The sequence below is a fragment of the Macaca mulatta genome, chromosome X (assembly GCF_049350105.2).
Source record: "Macaca mulatta isolate MMU2019108-1 chromosome X, T2T-MMU8v2.0, whole genome shotgun sequence".
NCBI classification, from domain to species: domain Eukaryota; kingdom Metazoa; phylum Chordata; class Mammalia; order Primates; family Cercopithecidae; genus Macaca; species Macaca mulatta.
In genome coordinates this window covers 49704429-49718017 of record NC_133426.1, presented here as the reverse complement: position 1 = coordinate 49718017, position 13589 = coordinate 49704429, and the positions used below count along the sequence as shown (strand labels likewise).

General features: G+C 42.6%; 1 protein-coding gene across 1 annotated transcript in view; it reads right to left on the bottom strand.

Annotated features, from left to right (window-relative positions):
* Nucleotides 1-7558: 7558 nt before the first annotated feature.
* Nucleotides 7559-13589, bottom strand: part of PAGE4 (PAGE family member 4) — a 79989-nt gene continuing 73958 nt past the window's right edge. Inside the window, exons 2-5 of the mRNA XM_077988027.1 lie at nucleotides 11009-11116; nucleotides 10428-10515; nucleotides 8853-8978; nucleotides 7559-7679 (exon numbers count right to left, since the gene is read on the bottom strand). Coding sequence (XP_077844153.1) covers nucleotides 7663-7679; nucleotides 8853-8978; nucleotides 10428-10515; nucleotides 11009-11116 — 339 coding nt within the window. The 3' untranslated portion in view covers nucleotides 7559-7662. The remainder of the gene's footprint in view (nucleotides 7680-8852; nucleotides 8979-10427; nucleotides 10516-11008; nucleotides 11117-13589) is intronic.

The window sequence follows — 13589 nt, the reverse complement described above, 5'->3', positions numbered from 1 at the left end:
CAGCAATAGAAAACTAAGACAGCACTTGACATGTTCCCTAATTGAGAAGGGTGCTTCATAGTGCCTGACCAGTTTGTACCCACAATGTAGTTGATTCTGAACACCTGCTTTCCTTCTGAGAGTCTGGAACTCGGGTACATAATAGGCAGGGGGTGCCAAATGACCAGACCCCAATACAAATTTGGGGCACTAAGTGAGCTTCCTTGGGCAAAACATTACCCACAAATTGTGCATTTTCATTCGTGGGGAAGGATGTGCTCGATGGGCCCCCTCACAGGAGAAAGAGAGCATGAGGACGTCTGTGCGTGGACTTCTCCAGACCCCACCTGTTCTTTTTATTTCTTGCTGATCATATTGTATAACCTTTTGCTGTAATAACAGCCATGAGTACAATAATATACTGAGTCCCGTGAGTCCTAGCTAATTCACTGAATGTCTGGGCGGTCTTGGGGACCCCTGAAATGTTGAATGGTCACAGGCCACATTTTGAGTGGCCAGCAAGTTCCAAAATGCTACAGTAGATGTGAGCTGAAAGCAGGCCTTTACATTCTATGTCTCACTTGGGTTGGTGACTGATAGAAATATGGGGCCCTGGATGACTGCCTTCCCTGTTGCTAAGCAACAGTGGTGTTTTCCAGAGCAGGGCAGGTTGAGGGGGGCGGCAAACAGGAAGTGCCGTGTTCCACTATGGAAGAGGCACACCTGCTCCCTCTGGTGGTCTGTACCTTTCAGCTGGCGTGGCCAGAGATGGGCACTTGCCATCACTGATTCATAGAAGCAAATATGGAGGCCACAGGCTGACCCACCTGCTGGATGTTGAAGTTCAATTCCAATAGGCCTTGAGGCCCAGCAATCTCGAGCAATTCCACTATGGGAATGTTTCATCTATTTCTCCTGGAAATATATCCTAAGTGCAGAATTGTTTCAAGAAAATATCTGGATGGGCCGGGCACAGTGGCTCACGCCTGTAATCTCAGCAGTTTGGGAGGCCAAGGTCGGTGGGTTACCTGAGGTCAGGAGTTAGAGACCAGCTTGGCTAACATGGTGAAACCCCGTTTCTACTAAAAAGACAAAAATTAACCAGGTGTGGTGCTGCATGCCTGTAATCCCAGCTACTCGGGAGAGTAAGGCTGGAGAATCGCATGAACCCGGGAGGCAGAGGTTGCAGTGAGCCAAGATCTCGCCACTGCACTCCAGCCTGCGCAACAGAGTGAGACTCTGTTGCAAAAAAGAAAGAAAGAAAGAAAGAAACTGTGTGAATGGACAGTAGAATCTTGGAGCACACACTTGATTGTTCTTTCCTTCTGAATGGAGACACTAAATGTGGAGGGGAGTCACCTCCTGGAGGGGAGTCAGAAACCCTACATGAAGGTGTAGCTTGGTATGAGTGGAGTTACCTTTCTTGATCTCCCTTATCTAACGAGACACCTCCAAAACACCTCTCTTAGGTTTCTTCCGAAATTAGGGGCCCTAAATGTCAGTGAAATTTTACAACTACAGAAGGAAGGTGGCCAGCTTAGTTTGTTCTTTTATTCCACCTTCCTTTCAGTCATGTGTTAAGGCACCAAGCTAGCTGCTGTTGAATACAGTGGTAAACCAGTAGGCCATGGCCCCTGTGCCCCACCGCCCCCATGGACTTCCCTGTCCAAAAAAACCCTTCCATCTGGTATCACCATGACCTGTCCCCTAATAATCAATATGGAGTCTGACCACCAATTTTTTTTTAAGAGGCGGGGTCTTGCTTTGTCACTCAGGCTGGAGTGCAGTGGCATGATTATAGTTCACTGCTGCTTCGAATTACTGGACTCACGCCATCCTCCCACCTCAGTCTCTCGAGTAGCTGGGATTACAGGCATGTGCGACCATACCCGGCCTGACCACTGAGTCAAACAGACCTAGATTCCCAGTACTGCCTGGGTCATATGTAGAACCTACAGCTAGATACACAGGACCTGGAGAAGGGATGTGGGACTCTGAAGCACACATGCTCAATGCCATTTTCCCAAAGTCAGAGCATCATCATCCCCTACCCAACCCAGGCTCTTCTGAATAGCCCTTCTAAATTTTGGAGAAGCCCTACATTAATAGTCCTTCCTCCCAGGAGGTTGCAGTGAGCTGAGATTGCGCCACTGCACTCCAGCACTCCAGCCTGGGCGACACAGCAAGAATCTGTCTCAAAAAAAAAAAAGAAAAAAAAAAAGTCCTTCCGCTCTAAGGTGGAAACCAGAATTCAGCCTAGAGGAGAGGTGTGAGCCCTAGGCTCCAGCAATTAGATGTTCCCTATCCAGATTTTCAATCAGAAGAAACATGTGAAGAGACCATTGGAAATCAGATGAACAGTAGAAGCTATGCCTGGTGACAGTGGCAGATCATGGCTGAGACACACTGAGTTTTCACAAAAAACTGTAAGAGATATCCTAGTGGCGCTGGACTCAGCCTCAGCAGCTCCTGTCCGCAGAGGGGGTAGGATTGCAACTCGTGGCCACCTAGCTCCCAAACCAGATTCTCTGACCTGTTTGAGGTTTCCCTGAGCTACCTAATAGCTGTTCAAAAATCCCTTTTCTGAGTAAGTAAGCTAAAATTGGTTCTGTTGATGCAACTAAGCCTGACAGAAAAAGAGGAACCTGAAAAAAACAAACAAGCAAACAAACAAAAACAGGGACCCGCCAATTTGTTTTCTTTTTGACACTGACAGCACTAGGGATCAGGAGCATCTGGTATCAAAGATGACTAGAGTAGGGGTCTCTTAAGTCCTATTCTGGCTACCCATTTGTAAACTTATTTGTTTATTTCTTTAAACTCTTTTTCGATTTTAAAAGTCCTAGGTCCTCCATTCCTAAGGCCTGAACTCCTACACTTACCTATGAAGAGGTTTGAAAACATGCAAAGTGAACCCACGCTGCCAACTGGCATTAATGTTGCTCTATGGCCTGTGCTCCACTGACCACAAGATGGCGAAAGAGATTATCACATCGAGCCAGCCTGTCTTCCTCCACCACCTCCACACCAGTATTATCCAAAAGAGGAGAACATTTATTGAGCACTTACTGTGTGCCAGGCACTGTTCCAAGGACTCGAACGTATGAAGTCATTTAATCCTCACAATAATCCTATGAAATAGGTACCATTTCACGTGAGGAAACCAACGCACAGAGATAGCTGTCTGGTTTAGCTTTTAGCTATTTTCATATCATTTATCTACCACTATTGTCCATCTATCATCTATCTATATCTACATATTAATTTACTATCTAAAAATTTTGATTTTAAGTGCTTTTACATTATGAAAGTAACACATGTTCATGGCAAAAATATTCAAATGATAATAACTAGTGAAAATACAGTCCTCACCCCTCCCTGTTTATCATCCCTGTAGAACTAGTAATAACCATTGTTAACAATTTTTGTGTATCCTTCCACAAATTTTCTATGAATATGCAAGCGTATTTTATACCTATATCTTACACACACACACATAAACAAGACCATATTCCACACATTGTTCTGCAGTGCTTTTTCCACTTAGCATTGCATCTTGGATATCAGATGTGGGCTGGGATGGCTCTTGCCTGTGGACCTCATTTATAGGCCTTGGGTATGACACTGGCTGCACTTACCTGTGTACCAGGGAATAAGCAGTGTCATCTGGTGCACCGGAGTGCCAGGTGACAGTGAGTGTGGGAGATGGGGGAAGCTGACAGGCTGCAGGGGGTGAGGAGGTGTATTGGGGTGTGGGGTAAGTTTGTTGATGGTTCTCAGGTGGGTCTGGCCCTCACCTCTGGTGTATTCTGGCCCCTAACCCTGGTCCCAGACAAAATTCAGATTTGGATGCAACCAACATTCACAGTGCCTTTAGAACAGGCCTAGCTGTTTACTTGGCACATTAGCATTTTTTAAAATCTCAATCTATATAGAAGTCTTGGGAGGGAGGAATTATCTGCATTTTACAAGCAATAAAGCTAAGACTCAAAGAGGATCATCTACATGTTATTATACAAAGCTTTTCAGAAGTAGAACCAAAAGCCAACTCAGTTCTTTTGATCCCCATCCAGGGTACTGTCCACTGCACTTCAGCAAAGGCTTCCAGGATAGTACCTTGTGCCTGACACAATGGTCGTGGAGTACAGGCTTTGTATCCCCTTTTACAGCTCTGATCTTCCTCCCTTATTCTTTCCGTCTTCCATGCAGGCTTCCCCCAGCCACTACAGGGCTGGGGGCCAAGCGGGTGCCAAGTCCAGAAATGTTTCTGAGGCTGTGAAATGTCCCCTCCAAGGAGCCTGCCTGAGGAGCGCAGGCAGAAGATGTGACAGGCCATCATTTCGGCAGCTGAGCCTGCCTCCAGCCCCGTCCCAGTCTCCCCTCCCACCCCAGGTCCTGCCCTTCCCGGAAAAGGATGAAGCTCCAGCTGCAGTTCTGGGGAGGCCTGGACCCCAGCTCCGGAGGGGCTGTGGTTCCCAAGGCTGCTGGGCCTGGAGAGGCGCGTCCCTGGCCCATCTTATCAGCGCTCTGCAGGGTCTGGGCCTGCTCCTTGTCTCCTGGGCTCCTAAGGCCATGGGTGGGTTGATGGTTTGGCAGCCGGCCTCCTGGCCCAGCAGATGCTGAGCAGCCTGGGGGCACAATCCAGCTCTTCTCTCCAAGGCCAGCTGGAGGGATGAGGCACGACAAGGCCATCTCTACAGCTGGCACCTCCCCTTCAGCTGAGAGGGGGCCTAAACTACAGGACACAGTCCCAAGACCCTTAAGCCCTGGCAATGTCCTCGGGTGGGCAGCAGGTGGAAGTGGAAAGAAGCCTGTGGAGCTACCAGCAGGGAGAGGGGATCAGACATGGGGCTGAAGGGCCTCTGGGAGCCCCTGTGCCAAGGGGCTGCTGGCACTGGGCAGCAGCACCCCAAATCCCACGAGGAGTGTGCCCAGAGCAAGTGGCTCAGACCTTGGGCATGGCTCGAGGATGTCGGTTTGTAGCTGCTGGTCCCAGACAGTGCAGCCCAGGGCAGGCATCAGGACATGGGCCGGAGGAGAAAGAGTGTTCTAGGAAGAGTCCAGTACCCGAGTGCTGGTGGTGGCTGGTCACAGTCTAGTGCACGCTGTCTGGCTTGTACAGCTGTGCTGCCTGACTGTACATACCCTAGCAACATTCTCCTTGCTCAGCACTGGCCGTCATCTCTCCACCTGGCCCCTTCCTCCAGGGAGGGAACGGGGAGGCTTCCTAGGGTTAGTAGCAGGAGTTGGTCCTCAGGAATCAGGAGCCCTTGAAAGGAGGATGCCTGGTTTCCATACAACTGAGGGTCGCCCTGGGCCCTACCCTTCCTAAGTTTGAGGCACTCCAGCATCCTTTCAATAAATGTCTGCCCTTTGCTCTAAAACTAGTTTCTAGCTGTCATGACTCACTCAGTTTATGAGGCCCTTCCCTTCCATCTACCACCTGTCTCTTACCCCCAGGTGACACATGTAGAAACTAAAAATGATGTCCAGGTTGTATTAGATTTCCTTGCATACCCACAGCAGTTCGAATACCTGGTGATGGACTGGGAGGAGTAAAACCTTCCACCAGGAACCCTCCAGCAGGTCTACTCTACATCCCCTCCTCAGGGTAAGAATCAGTGCTAGGATACCTTAAAGGCAGACAAAGCCAAGTGATTCGTTTGCCAGTAGCGAAGAGCCCCACCTCCTTATTGCTTTTTGTCTGCTTATTCTCTCAGTTACCAACCTCTTTTCGTATTCTGCCAATTTTCCCATCATATTTTGAAGCCACATTAGGCTCGTATTTAAAATCGAATCTTGCTAGTGAATTGATCCTTTTCTCTGTGAAATACTTTATTCCTAGTAATGCTCATTTGCCTTAAAGCCTATTTTAATTATTTTATGCAGAATATCTTTTGTCCATCCTTTTACTTTCAACTTCTGTAAATTTTTATGTTTTGGATGTATCTTTTGTAAACAGCTATTGTCAGTTATCTATACTGTGTAACACAACAGCAGCTAGAAAGTGTTCAAATGTTTGGAAGAAATACACTTCTAAGTAATCTATCGTTCAAATAAATAATGTGAATTAGAAAATATTGAGTTGAATAACAAAAATACTAAATATAATCTGTGGACTGCAGCTAAAGCCTTCATTAGAAAGAAAGTTATGAAGTATACATTAAAAAGAAGACTGAAAATTCATGAACTAAACATCTATCTCAAGGAGTTAAAAACAACAAATTAAACACAAAGTAAAAAAATAAACATGGGAGCCAAAATTAGCAAAATATAAAACAAAAATAGGATAGCCAAAAGTTAGTTTATTTTGAAAAGACCCTGACATTGATCAAGAATACAAGAGAGAAGGCATAAATTATCAGTTTTATGAATGAAAACAGGCATTAAGAGGATAAGGAGAGGATACTATGGACTATTTTGTATAACAAAAATTTAGATAATATGGACAAAATCCTAGAAAAATAAAACCCAAAGTGAAGAAATAGAAAATTGAAATAGTCCTAATGTGACTAAAGGTATTGATTCAATTTTAAGCTTCCCTACAAAGAGAACTCCAGGTAGAGATAGCTTCACTGGCAAATTCTATCAAACATTTAAGAAAGGATTCCAATGTTAGCTGAACTACATGAGAAAAATAAAAGGAGAACATACATCCTAACTCATATTACAAAGCCAGAATACCCTTGATGCCAAGGCCTGAATGGAGTGAGTATTAAAAATTTATAGGTCAAGGTCATGAACAAAAGTGCAAAAATCCTAAACAAAACATTAGGAAAAGGAACCAGTAATACATAAAAGGACAATATATGACAAATTAAATTGGGCTTATTCTAGGAATGCTGTATTAACAGTTTAATGGAGAAATATCATACACCTCAATAGATGCAGATCAAGTGTTTGATAAAATTCAACATATATTCATGGTAAGCATGGTAAGTACTCTTAGAAAACTAAGAATTTTTTTGAAAAGTCCTTAATCTAATACAGGTTAAGTATACCATCCCTGAAGTGCTGTTTCAGATTTTGGAATACTTGCATCATACTTACTGGTTAAACATCCATAATCTGAAAATCTGAAATCTGAAATGAGCACTTCCTTTAAGCATCACAGAGGCACTCAAAAAGTTTCAGATTTTGGAGGACTTCGTATTAGGTATACGCAACCTGTAGAAGGACTCTACATATATTTTTAAAACCTATCATAGTGAAATGTTGGAAGTTTTCCTCTTGACATCAGGAATATAACAAGAATTCACATCATCATCACTTCTAATCAACATTGTACTGGAGGGGTCTGGCCAGTGTCGTAAGGACAAGAAATGAAAGTATAAAGCCTCAAAAGGAAAAAACAGAATTATCATTATTTACATGTGGTATGATTGTGTATGGAGAAAATCCAAAAGGATGTAGGGATAAACCAACAGAATAAGCAAGTTTAGCAACGTTGCCCAACACAAAATCAGTATACAAAAATATATACCAGCTCTAAACAGAACACAAGGATTTTTTAAAGATACCATTTACAATAGTTATCAATTTTCTAGGAATAAATTTTACAAAAGACACGCATGACTTCTTCAGAGAAAATTCAAACTTTATTGAGAGAATTTTCAAATTTTCAGTCACATTTTCAATGTGACATCAGCCATGTGTGTAGCTTCAGCTTGTCTTCTTTTTAACTTATGGTTGCCCATCTCCTAAAATATAAACATAACATTTGAGTTCATTACTTAGCAGAACTTTACTGAGATGATACTAAAAGCACACAAACAACACTAGTTTTGGTTTTTTAAGATGAAATGAAAACCAGAACCCTAACCACTGCATAGACTTCTATGCTAATGTACATTTTCAGGCATATGTGTACTAATTCTTAAAATTCATCACTCTAGTGGTATGAGGAAACAAAGACTTCTCAAGCTAGAACAGATTAAATGCCATGAGCCCATTTAAAGATAATTTTAAGTGGAGGGCAAAAACAGCCACTGATTTCAGTTTTGTTTTGTTTTGATTTTTTAATCAAACAAAAACTCCAGGAAGCAAAAAACAAGCAAGCAAACACAGTGTCACTCAAATGTATTGACTAAAAACACTCTACTAATTATATATTAGCTAAGGAATTGTTTAGCTGACTAAAGAGAGGTCAAAGAATGCCGTTCCATTTGGTTTGTCTCTTTTGTGCAAAAGTGCAAAAATAATTCATTCATCTAGTTAAATCTTTATGTGGACTCTTTATACCAGAGTGACCATTTGTCTACCTGTTAACCTGATGTATTCCTTTCCCTCTCAAAAGTGTCCTGATTTAGATGATAAAAATTATATGGTTGGAGGCTAGATATGCCTGTTAAAAAAAAATACGTAGTCTTACTGGTTTATTTAAGCTACTACCATATAGATGACATTAAAACGTGAGGGAAAATGCTACTGTTTCTCAGTCTAGCTCGCAATTTTAAAAAAAACAACAAACCAACTTGGAAAATTCAAAACATACAGATCTATCTTACTTGTTAGTGCCTAAAAGCGATTTGTGATAAACAATTCTGGCAAAATTTTTTTTAAAGCAACACTATGTGTCATTTAGATACCCAATTGCCCCTGGGGTATGTTAAGTAATATATATGCTTTTTAAAGTGTTTGATCACTTGCCTTGAGTTTTGGAAGATTTCTACTCCAAAGTAATAATACTTTCATATTTTATAATTCAACAACATGGCTTTGACCCAATTCATTTTTTCCCTGACACTGTCTTTGAATCAAGTATTTGGTGTCTGAACTACCTTTCAAATAATATTTGTATGTGAGACTTGTTATTAAAGCATATTATAGAAAAAGAGTAACCCCATGACTTCCATTCTGAATGAATAACGTACCTGCTTCTTTAGTCTTAGCACGCTCTGGATTAGGTGGAGTCTTCTCTTTTACATCAGAGCCGTCTCCACGCTCATTCCCAGTGTTTTCCAGATCCATTTCCTGGCAATCACCTTCCACTTTACGTTCTCATATAAATAAAAAAAATTATTGATATAAGTAAGCAGTAAACTATAAATTAGTGTTATTAAATAAAGCTCTGTAGGCTTGTATTCTAACAAATGTGAGGCATGAGTGCAATGGGCGTTGGAATTTTCTGCTAGAAAATGGGGAAGAATATTATCTCTACTAGGAAGTTTTCTTTTCCTACGACTGTTTAAGACAACTTAGTTGTCACTTTCACGATCTGCATATACTTCTGTTACTGTAAATCACTCATTAGAGCAGTATTTATTTACATGAATTTCCCTGATTAGATTGCAAGCTCAAGGAAGAAATCATTCTCTCATTTATATCCTCAGTACTTAGTACATTTCCCGGCACCTAGTAAGCCCCAGTAAATGAATGAAAAAAATGTCTGTAAAAACATTAACATAAGACAAACCCAAATTAAAGAACATTTTACAAAACAACTGGTTTGGATTCTAGTTGTCAATGTCATGATAGGCAAAGAAAGACTGAGGAGCACTTCCAGATTAAAGAAGACCAGAGAGATATGACAACTAAATACAATGAGTAGTCTTGGATTAGATCCTGGATCAGGAAAAAAATCCTATAAAGGACATTCCTAGGCCAACTGACAAAACTGCAATAGACTATATGTTAGATGTTTTCTCAAGGCCAATTTTCCTGAATTTGATAATTGTTCTGAGGTTATTTAAGTGATTATTCATATTTTTAGCAGATACATACTGAATTACTTACAGAGTAAATAGTTGTGATATTTGAAACTTACTCTCAAGTGGTTCAGCAATAAAATATTAATATGGCAAAAACAGGGAGATAAGTGGCAAAATGTTATAGCAATTGGTGAATCAAGGTGAAGAATAAACAGAAGTTCACTGTACTTAGATAACTTTTCCTTACATTTTAAATCCTTTCTAAGTAAAAAGTTAAAAAATGAATATATGACAAATAGATAATGGTTCAGAAAGACAAAAGTATTGAAGACTTTTAACGGTAACTAAAAGGATTTCACATTTTTATTTCTCTGAATTATGACATTTTCTAAAAATTGCTGTGTAAGAGCTAACCATAACATATCTAGGTTTGCTCAAACTTTTAATGCAATGACGTATGCCCAGAAAAATAATATCCCAATAAAACCAAGTTTAACTCATGAAACAGTTTACAATTTTTTCTAAATTTAATGTAGTTTCCTTTTGTTTGCTAATATAGAGTTTGGCAAGGATTGTATTTTCCAAGTATGCCAAAGAACTCTTAAGATATAAGATAAGTAAAATGCCGAAGAGAAAATTTATCACAAGAAGGACTACGGCAGCTGAAAACTACATTATTCCCTTACGAAGGATTACCTTACAGGTTTCCAGCCAATTTTTAGGGGATGGTTTATTTATTCCTGTTACTAGTATAACATCATACATGAAATACAAAATGCTCCTCCATGCCCTTCTCACCTTCAATCGGAGGTGTTCTTTCTCTCTCTCGTCCAGGTTCAATATCCTGATTGTCAGTTGGTGGTTCCTCTTGCTGAGATTCACCGGGCTTTTGAGACATGGGGGGAGAGTAGATGCAAATCGAATACTGTTATTAACACCATGGCAATAGGAGTCACAAATATACATACTATGTGAAGATAGCTAGTCACAAATAAATCTGAAGAGGTTTTTCCTAGCCTCTCTATAAGCATTCTTAGGAAAAGTTATTCTTCCTATATAGAAAATACTTTAAGGAGTTACCTGCAAGGACCGATAATTCTGGAACCCATCTTCATCTTCTTTGGGCTGTATTATTTATTAATAAGCATGATAGGAAAGTCATAAGGACTATTTCCAGACTCCTAACAACATACATATGCAGACAATATCAGAAAATAGGTCTCCTTGCTCAATATCTCATTAATGTGATTTAGTTTGCAACTATTTTCAGCAGGGAAGTCCTTTATATAACAGATCTATATTGGTTCAACAATGTTTTCGATTTTCTTTCAGAAAAATACATTTCTGCCAATGGAAATAAGATACTGAAAGGTACTCACAGCCACGAATGCAAACACATCAGGAGCCTCCTGACCATCTCCTCTTCCTCTGGATCTTGATCTCACTCGTGCACTCATCGCTCCAACTAGAAGATCGTGAACTGAAGACTGCAATAAAAAGGAGTAATTATACTCGACTCTTTCCATGGCCATCTGCTGATTGTAATTTTTTTTTAAATTTTGTGAGATTTCCATAATAGGTCCTGAGTTAATAATAACTACGCCTGGTTTCCAATCACATCAAATAAATCTATCTGCAAACTGCTTTGTTTCTTCCACAGCCAACTTGGCAGAGAAGTGATCTTCAAGTCCTAGATCAAAACATGGGGTCTTTCCTAAAGAGACTTAATTTCATAACTGAATTCCATTACGAAGAGATTTTTTAATATTCAGCCACCCCAGGTCCCCTCCTCCCCAGGTCCCCACTGTCCTCTGTCGGCAGTTTCAAGCGCCTCTGGGACTCAAAGATACCTCAAAAAGTATCCCCAAGTTTCACTCCATCTGATCCCTCTCCCCTCCGTGGCCCAACTTCCTCCCTCGCCGCAGCCCTGCCAGAACCACAAGGTCATGGCGGTGCCACCGCCTGTGAGGCCCTTCCTTCACGGAGGCCACGGACTGTGCTGCCCGACCCGCCTGAAGCCCACCAGCTCCTCCTCACACTTAAACTCCCAGGAGGAACGATCGGTGGACCCACCCATTGAGTCTCAGTCTCAGGTGAAAGAGTCCCGACAACTGGAATGCAAACAACACCCTCACAGCTCCGCGGCAGTTCACCTCGTGGGTGAAGGGGCTGATGGGAAGACCCCCAGTGAATATGCACACTGAGGCGGGCGCTGTCAAGCGCGGGCCGTCCCACCCTTTCCCTGGTCCCCACTGAGGACTCCGGCATCCGTCCTCTATGGGCAGTTTCATATGCCTCCAGGACTCAGATAGTGTCCCGCTCCAAAACTCACACCATCTTGGCTGACCCTCCTCCCCTTCATGGCCCTCCTTCCTCCCCTGTCCCTGCCCCGCCGCATAGCTGCCTGCTAGGAGAAGGATGAAGACCTCAAGGCCCTTCCTTCTCTGAGGCCAGGGACCACAGTGCCCGACCCACCAGAAGCCCGCCGGCTCACTCATTCACACCTGTTCTCACTTACACTTGACTGGAGTCAGCAGAGAGCCTGGCGAAGAATGAAGAAGGGAAGAGAAGTGGCACCTACCTACTTCTGCCTCCTTGTTTAGACCTCAGCACTGTCAATCCCACCAGCCAATCCCAAACATGGGGGGATGTCACGTGGGTTGTCTTTCCAGCCCTCTCCCGCCTCCTAGAGGCTCTGTGCCACCTGGAGGAAGGGCCTGCTCGGTGCTGGGAAGGGCTTGTCTCTGGCTTCTGGCCCCTCTTGCAAAATGTTCTGTCCTGGATCTAGGAATGTTCCCAGCTCTGCATTTCACCTGCAAATTTACCCTTTAATTTTTTCTCAGTGCTGCTGCCTCAGTGGCCCTCAAGAGGGTATTCAGTCTTCCCAGAGATGTGTGAAAGCTTAGGTTCTCAGAGAGTACAAAGCCATTTTAAGCATGATAGGAATCCAGAAAAAAATGTAAAGAAGAAGGATGATAAACCCACATACATAAATAAGCCTAAACATTTGCACAAAAATCCGGGCCAGGTGCAGCAGCTCATGCCTGTAATCCTAGCACTTTGGGATGCTGAGGCGGGTGGATTGCTTGAGCCCAGGAGTTCGAGACCATCCTGGGCAACATGGCAAGACCCTGCCTCTACAAAAAATACAAAAATTAGCTGGGCATGGTGGTGCCCACCTGCAGTCCCAGCGACTTGAGAGGCTGAGGTGGGAGGATAGCTTGAGCCCAGGAGGTTGGGGTTGCAGTGAGCCAAGATCACACCACTACACTCCAGCTTGGGCTACAGAGCAAGATCCTGTCTCAAAAAATAAAAAATCCTGTGACCCAGCATTTCTACTTCTAGGACTTTAATGTTAAGGAAACTGTCTTGAATGTTGACAAATATTCTTTGCTTGGCCAAACTTTTAAGTCAGGCTTCTGAAACTTCTCCTAGAACCATCTGTGCATTTCCTTGTAAAACCCAGTTTTAGCAAAGAGCCCTGCTAAGTCAATGTGGCATGAACCCTCCATCCTCAATATCTAATCATACTTGCTATCTCATGGGGTTCTTCATCTTCCACCATCCCCCAGGTGATGTCTGATTTCCCTTGGCCTGTCTTCAGCAAGAATCCTGCTAGGTGGGTTTAGCCAGAATCCCCCTTACCCCTGATGTTTCCTCTTAGTAATTTTCCACCCACAGACCGTCATACTGCTCCTTTGCTATACATTCCCACTGGCCTGTGCTGTATTCAGTATTGAGCCCAATCTCTCTCCCCTACTGCAAGATCCCATTGCAATGGTCCCTATACCCATCACCACGGTCCTAAATAAGGTTTTCCTTACTGTGCTTTAACAACTACCACTGAATTTTTTTTTTCTTTAATCATGTGAACAAAAATTTGGATACATGGGACTTCCAAAACAGCTTAATTTATAATAGCATGGTCGTGGACTTGCTATATAAGTAAACTATGGCACA